The sequence below is a fragment of the Gymnogyps californianus genome, chromosome 15, assembly GCF_018139145.2.
Source record: "Gymnogyps californianus isolate 813 chromosome 15, ASM1813914v2, whole genome shotgun sequence".
Lineage (NCBI taxonomy): Eukaryota > Metazoa > Chordata > Aves > Accipitriformes > Cathartidae > Gymnogyps > Gymnogyps californianus.
The window spans coordinates 6,225,190-6,232,671 of NC_059485.1; the positions used below are offsets into that span (position 1 = coordinate 6,225,190).

Below are 7,482 nucleotides of genomic sequence, written 5' to 3' on the forward strand. Positions count from 1 at the left end.
GGCAGCTTCTTAAAAGATATTTTCAAATAGGTTTGTTGGGCTGTGACAGGGTTTATGTGTATTAATGGGTGCCGAGGTAGGCGGTGGGCGCCGCGGGGAAGGCGTCAGAGGGAGCGAGGGGCCTTCAGGGCCACCAATGTGCCCAAGGCGCTTGGTGGCAGAGGCTCTGTGGCACACACGGCAATAGTGCTGCAGAGGTTTCAGGAGGTGATCAGATGGTGCAGCCGACCCTGAGGACTTCTGCTGATGGGGGAAGGCGTTGGGAAGGGGGATTGACTGTCCCATGTGACGAGGAGGTCTGAGAGATTCAAATGATGAAGGCACATTGCCAAAGGGATCGATCTGGTGGGGAGATGTGCATAACCCACGTTGGAGCAGGCAGCACAGCAGGCTTCAAGGTGGGGTGGGGAACACCACAAGGACAAGGGAAATGGCAGTAAGAACTGGGGCAGAGAGAGGAGAATGTGGCCACAACATGGCCCATAATGCCAGAGGAGCCTGTGGACCTGAACAGAGCAGGGAGAAGCGCTGTATGGAGTCTCAGATGTCAAGCCGTGGTGCCCCTTCCCTCGGCACGCACGGAGCTGTTTGCTGTGTGTATTCAGAGCAGTTGTGCATAGGGACACAGCACGGACAGTGATTTATGGAAGGAGCATAGCAGATGAGATGGTGCCTCCACGATACATTCACTGGGTAAATGTCACTGGGCACTGATTCACTTGCTCGTTTTGACCCCTAATACATCTTAGCCTTGAAAAGTACCATCTACCGTAGAGCATGGCTGAGTGGCATCTGCAAAGCAAAGGCTTGTGACTGTGCCAAGGGGTGGAAAGCCACTCTGGCAGCCCTGCCAAAGTCCTAGACTTCATCCTTCCTCATGCTGCGGAGGTGTTTGAACTGAGGTTCCCAAGCTGAGACACAACTCTCTTGCCTGCTGCGCCTGGCACAAAGCTCCACCATCACTGTTGTCAACTTGCCAAAACCCATTCAGGAACTCCACCTCCAGCACTTAGTGGGGTGTGTTTGAAGACGCAGGAGCACATGTCCTGCATGGATCACATCCCCAAAGGCAGTTGTGCTTTCTCGGTGTGGAAATCAGAGGTAGAATATCCCCACTTTATGTTGAAATCTCAAGTTGTATTGAATGGTGAAGCCCTCTTCTCCCTTTTTCTGCATTTCTACACCATGTTTTCTCATGATACCACATCCCCATGTCAGCCTTCTCCTTGGGGCATGCAACCACCCTCTTTTCAATCTTATTCCAGAGTCTGAAGGTCTACAGGACATTGGGTCTTACACTCAACTAGTATTTTTCAAGAAGCATCCTTCATGTGGTTAAAGTCATGCTGCACGCCAGTTTATAGCTGATGGCACTTTTGGAGCCAGAGTAGGGGCATCCATTGTTTTTAGCTTTAGAGACAAGAGGAAAAGGGCATACAAGAAACTAAAAAATTGGTGTATCTAGTTCAGAGTGCACTTCTGAACTATATGTTAGCTTGTAAGTGACCGAAGGAGACACTGTCACACTTTTGAAACAGCTACCTCTCAGCTGGTGGAACAAGCGGAGAAGTAAATGCTGGGACTTGGCTTTCAGGGAGGGTTTCTGTGCAACAGCAGCATGGGGGCAAAGAGCCGTCTCGGCAGAATCAGTGCAATCAGAAGCTCTGCATATGTTACGCTGAAGCGACAACAGTGGAGAGAGCTTCCTTTATGGTCCATACGTTGCAGCATTACCAGCCTGGTCCAGCCAGCTGCAGGTCCATCCCCTAGCAGAGACATTCGGGAATGCCTGTTGCTCCTCCGCATCTTCTGCGTTGTCTGCTCCTTGCTGAGATGGTTCCTGTTGGAGAGGAGAACTCGCTTTTCTACCACGCTGGTGGTTATTTGAGAGACTTTTATATGTATATCTAAACTATAAAGCCTTGAATAATTCACCAATTTCCAGGGTTAAGAGGAAGATTTATGATGTTTCCTTCTGGCAGGCAGCAGCTGATCTTGATTCTCATAGAAAAACAATTGTACTAACGGCTCCTTTCTCCGAGCAGATCCAGGAGCAGCTACTGCAAGTTTATGTCGCCATGTGGTAAATAGACCTGTCTTCTTGTGTTTTACAATATAATGAAATCTGCCCGCTGATCTGATTGCTCTATGGGGTAGCGCAGCCTGCAAGGAGAAAAACAGGGTGTCACCCTTCAAATCTATGACAGAAGTTGCATCCCCCCACCAGCAGAACCAAGCGTGCGGTAACACGGGGCAAAGATTGATTTCCATTGCTTTTCTAGAAAAGGTCCCGATAGGCCTTAAATCAGACTGAACTGGCAACGGAGCTTAGCGAAAGCTGGAATCATTCCTTTTGCAAGTATTTGAGATCTGAATAAAACATAACACAGACCTGAATCTCAGTAGTTTAGTGAGCCAGGCAGATTTTTTCCATGAATTAGAAGAAACCAATATAGGTCTATGTAACGAGTACCTGTGAGATGGTATTCTCATAGTACTTCGCTTCAGCATCCTGGGCTGCTCTGTGCTCAGGGTAACTGGGGGCGCAGTGGGAATATTTGCATCTCTAGTGAAGTGCTGCAGTCGGCTGGCTCACTCAGCACAGTAGGGGAAGGAAGAGTGCAGCGTGATGGTGGTCCCCAAAGTCTCCTCTTGCATTGACTCCTCTACACATTGACTGCGAGGCGGATCGGGGTACTCACAGGCTCAGCTTTTCCTTTGATCCCGTGTATTCAGTTTGACTCTAAATCTTGATGCTTTTTCTTTCATGCTTCTCTTTAAAAGCGACAACACACTATAGTGGTGTAGCTCTGAGTAAGACGTGTCAATAGCGTTGGGCACAGAGCAGTTAGGGCTGGGTTTGAATATGCTCTGGTCTGTCTTGCCCCATTCCCACTCATGGACTGTCCCCGTGGATCAGTGACACTTGTTCAGGTTCCTCAGCTTCACATTTTCTTCCGAGATGGGCTTGGGTGGCTTTTGGCTTCATCTAAACTTAGGATTCCCGGGGATGCATCACTGGAGTGAATGGCAATTGCATTACATGGAGTGTGTCATGTGAATAGTTGGTATGGGCTGTCACCTGCAAGTTCTTGTTAGCAGGGGTTGTGTCCAGGAGTTTTTCCTTGAGGGTTGAGCCTTTAATTTAAAAAATTGATTAAAAATGAGTGGAGGGAGTCCTAGCTATAAACTGTGAAGAGGAGGACTCGAGCGCCCTTACAGCTTTGAACCGCTGGAAATTTCATCTTTGTGTCTTTCATAAATCCAGTTTTTAGAGCTGGAATCGCAGGTATGCTCTGCATTGATCCACAACAGTGTGTAACAACCAGATCCTGCAGCATTCATTCAGCAGAGCATCCCCTCCAGCGTCCTCCCCCTCCATGCCCCCGCACACCCCTGCGCATCCCCCTCCCTTGTCGTGATCCCCTGCTCGCTCCCGCTCCCACGCCACCCACCCCCGTGCTTCCCTCTCTGCCTGCGGCTCGCTGGGTGCACCAGGCAGGGTGCAGACTGGCGTTTGAAAAGAAGTCCTATGAATTAATGGGAACATATTGCTATTATTTCATATAATCACTTTATTTGTAAAGCACATACTGCAAAGGTACTCCTGCTGTTGAACTCAAAGCAACAAATCTATGTATATATCCCAGTCTATACTACATTATGAACAGATGGGTGAAGGAAAAAAAGCAATGAAAACAAATAATAAGAAAGTTAACAGTGATAGCAATTTTAAAACACTCCCAGGAAAAAAAACAGTTTCTAAATTTTTTTTAAAAGCAATGTGAGATGGAATGAACTGAACTGCAAGTGCATCCATCCTCAAAGTTAGCATGTAAACATCTCCCGGCAGAGGAAGAATTGCCTTTTTTCCAAGTGGCTGCCTTCTCGCCTTGTTCCTGTTACAGAGGAGATCGTAAGAAACCTGGGTGAGATGTTTGGGGTTTGGAAGCTTTTTGGGGTTTTTGGATTTTTTGGAGTTCCTGGGGAGATAGAGGCCACGGCGGGGAGGACGGTGCCTCCCTTGGCCATCCAACAACCGAGAGAAACCACAGTCCCATTGAACTCAATGGGAAATAACAGTCTTCTCAGAAGCATGTATTTGTTCACATAACTTTCTCTGAACGTTATTCTTCTGCCTCTGCTGAAGGAGGAAACTTCAGTTATGAAGAATAGTAGAGAGAAATTACCATTAATCTCATAAAAAAGAAATTATTCAAATGTAGCCTTCACCCACGACACCAGTGAGCTCAAAGTAGAGCGGAAATTTAAAACATTTATGTTACTCTGTTTCCGAGATCATAAAACACAAGCAAATGGTCTGGCACTGGATGCTAAATTTCTTAAGGAACTTGCTTTAATTAATTAAACTAGTAAACCAATTAATGGATTTACTTGTAAATTCTTAGAAAATTAATTCTGTGCCCAAAGAGTGTTTTAAATCTGCGAAGGAGGCAGTGTGTATTTCATACAGAGCTTGAATTCCCATTTTAGATGAATCCAAGTCAGCGCTGACTTTGGAGACACAAGCGATGCATTCATAATATTCGGACCTTCTTCCAAAACCGTTGCTTTCCATCAGCCAAATCCGGGGGCACGGGGGGGGGATTTGCAAAACAAAACCTGTGCTGCTTTCACAGCACCCAGCCCCTGTACTAGCTCCTAGCTATGCTACAGCCTCGCGTTGCGCCTCTGGCTTTACATGGATTGTGGATGTACATCCCTCCCTGTGCCTCCAACTGGCTTCTTCATCTGCCGTCTCTGCCCTCTTCCTGCTTAGCCTCTTTAATCTGACCCAGTGGTACATCAGATGCGCAGAAAGCAAGTCGGGTAGCTCCAGTAAGCAGCGGATTAAAGCACTGAACATCCTTTGGAGTTGCTGAAAAACAACCAAGCTGAAGTGGAGGAGATTTAAACAAAAGCTAATTTACTTTTCCACGTGGAAACCTTGTTTAGATTCCCTGCCTGGCTCAGGGGTGACAGGGGCATCCTCGGTACCTTGTGCTCTTTGCAATCCAAAGTGACACATACATGAAAAGTTCATAATCAAATGTGTCCAGGCTCCTGAGAACATGAAATCAGAAACAAGCAGGTTCCCCAGGGTCTCGGTGGTTATCGCTTCCCTTCTCTCCTAGCAGGTAAAGCCATGTTTTTCCCTTCATGTGGCAATCCTCCACTCTGGCTCTTGGCATCCTTTGATTGGGGTGGGGGTCTGCCCGCTCCTGCACACCCCGGGGGGATGCTGGCTTTGCCCGGCACTGCCCGCGCTGCCCTGCCTTGGCTCCGAGGGGAAGCAGAGCTGGCGAGCAATTAGGAATGGGAGCATTTTGAAGAGGAAAATGGCAGGGGAAAAAATCAGCATTTGCTCTGTGATGTTTTTGCTGTTTATTAATAAACAAGCTGCTTTTGTGCCTCCGGGAGCAGGAGAGGCTTCAAGCATTCCTTATTTCTCTCGCATTTAGCTTTTTTTGCTTGTTTTATATGTTACAGGAGATTTGTAATGTCTTCCCACATGTTGAGTTTCCTTATTTTCATGAGAGCATCTCTGGAATAATTCCTCTGGAGCTCTCGGCTATGTGCTGCCAGGCTGATTTAAACATCCAGAAACACTTTAGGGATGCGGGGTGGATCAGCAGCTCATTGGGAAGGAGTCGTGTTAATTAGGAACAGGTCTGCTTCCTCCTACAGAAGTGGAATGACTTCAGGGATAAGTGTTTTCATGGAGAGAAAGCCTTGTGTGTAGCTCCTGCCACCGGAGACCTGGGTGGTGATGGTGACGGTGACCCCGATGTGGGCACCCGGTTCTGTGCCAGTGGCACAGCCTGGCCCTCTTTCCAGGACGGTCAAACCCCTCATCTCCACACTGCCCTGTTTGTCACTGGGGGAGGCTCACGCAGGTGTCCTGCGTGGGGACGTTGGAAATGCACAACTCAATAACAGCCCGGTTACGCCGTGTGCCGGGTACCTGCGCTGCAGCAGATAACGTGTCCTTGATTACAGGCGGATCCATGCCGAAGGAGGCTTCAGGGCAATGCCGCTAGCTCTCCCCTGCGTCGCGGGAGGTGAATTAAAACCCTGCCATATTAATGGGCTTGTTGTTCTTTCCCCTCAGGCCTCCAGCTCCTCCGGTGGAAAAATGCAGCTTCTGGAAACCGAGTTCTCACGAACGATCCGGGAGCTCATCGAACTCCACCTGCTTCGTCAGGACAGCATCCCAGCCTTCCTCAGTGCCCTCACCCTCGACCTTTTCAGCCGCCAGACCATTGCTTAGTGTCCCACCGCCAGCCACCAGCCAGGTGCGGAGCACTCCTGGGCAGGACACTTGAGGTAGCGAGGACAAATTCTCCCTTCCCACCCTTAATTTGTGGTATTGGGTTGCTTCTGTTTTGCAGGGAACTCATTCTTCCCCCTTCTTTCATGCTGATTCCCAAACTGCACCAATTCCTCTGAAAAGCATCATTTCCCTCCTATGGGAGGGCAAGTCTAGCTCCATCCCAGGGCTCTCCTGTGCCAACACCCAGTCCCTGCCTTTGAACTGGGAAATGTGTTCATCCCTGCCCCAACTGTCTCAGCATCTCTCTGGGAATATGTTGGGAACTGCTGGTTTGAGGAGCCACAGCATCACTATTCGCAGCTTTTCCCAAAAGGCTCCCCCAAATCTGGGCCCCAGCAGAGAGACGAGCCTTGCGGGAGGCTGGTGCTTCCTGCCCCCATGGTTGTCCTCTCCTAATGGGAGCCAAGGGCTTGTCCCTGAGGACAGGGACCTGGGGAAGGATCAGTCATGAGTAGCGGGTTCTTTGTGGATACCTCCTGCTCTTGCAAACAGCTCATCACTCAACAGGGTTGGAATTATTTTCAAGATATCCCGTTACCTGAGTCTGCCATCACTCAGCAGACAAGCACAAGCATAAATGGCCATTTGAAGACCCCATACCTGTGTTGACGCCTCTGTGTTGTGTGGTGTGCTCAGATGTCGCTGGCGTGCTTTTTGTTCCTCACCGAGACTCTTGGGCTCTTGGTTATCATCTCAGGACTGCAGAAGGTGGGAAGGAGCTCTTTGGGGTGTGCTCACTGCCGCTGGCTTAGCCTGCTGCCTGCCACCAGGCTGTGGGTACCTGCTGACCTTGCTGGGGGTCTCCCTCCTCCTCTCCTCCGTGGAGGATGGAGCACCCCCTGAAGTCTGACATGTTGTGTTACAATGGATATTGCTCTTCTGTCGTAAGAATAAAGTGTCACTTCCCAAACTGGATGTATGACTCCTTTATTTGGGATATACACTGTGCTCCCCCAGTGCTGTCCCACATGTAAAGCGTGATAACAGATCGTCCATCCATGGTCTGATGCTGCTACTGCTTTGAGAAGGGAGGACATCACTCTCTCAGTTTTTCCAGGCAAGTCTCATTCATGCTGTAAACCAGATTAGTTTGTTATGAACTTCTGTGTATATTGATTTCCTCTTGATATCAGCAGGAACATACTTCC

General features: G+C 48.9%; 1 protein-coding gene across 3 annotated transcripts in view; it reads left to right on the forward strand.

Moving 5' to 3' along the window:
• Positions 1-7,238, forward strand: part of MAD1L1 (mitotic arrest deficient 1 like 1) — a 376,769-nt gene extending 369,531 nt beyond the window's left edge. For 2 of the 3 annotated variants that reach the window (XM_050905937.1, XM_050905943.1), the window contains one exon: positions 6,113-7,238. In XM_050905937.1, the coding sequence (XP_050761894.1) occupies positions 6,113-6,271 (159 nt within the window). In that variant the 3' untranslated portion in view covers positions 6,272-7,238. The remainder of the gene's footprint in view (positions 1-6,112) is intronic. The other variant, XM_050905938.1, reaches the window with a different exon arrangement.
• Positions 7,239-7,482: the final 244 nt, after the last annotated feature.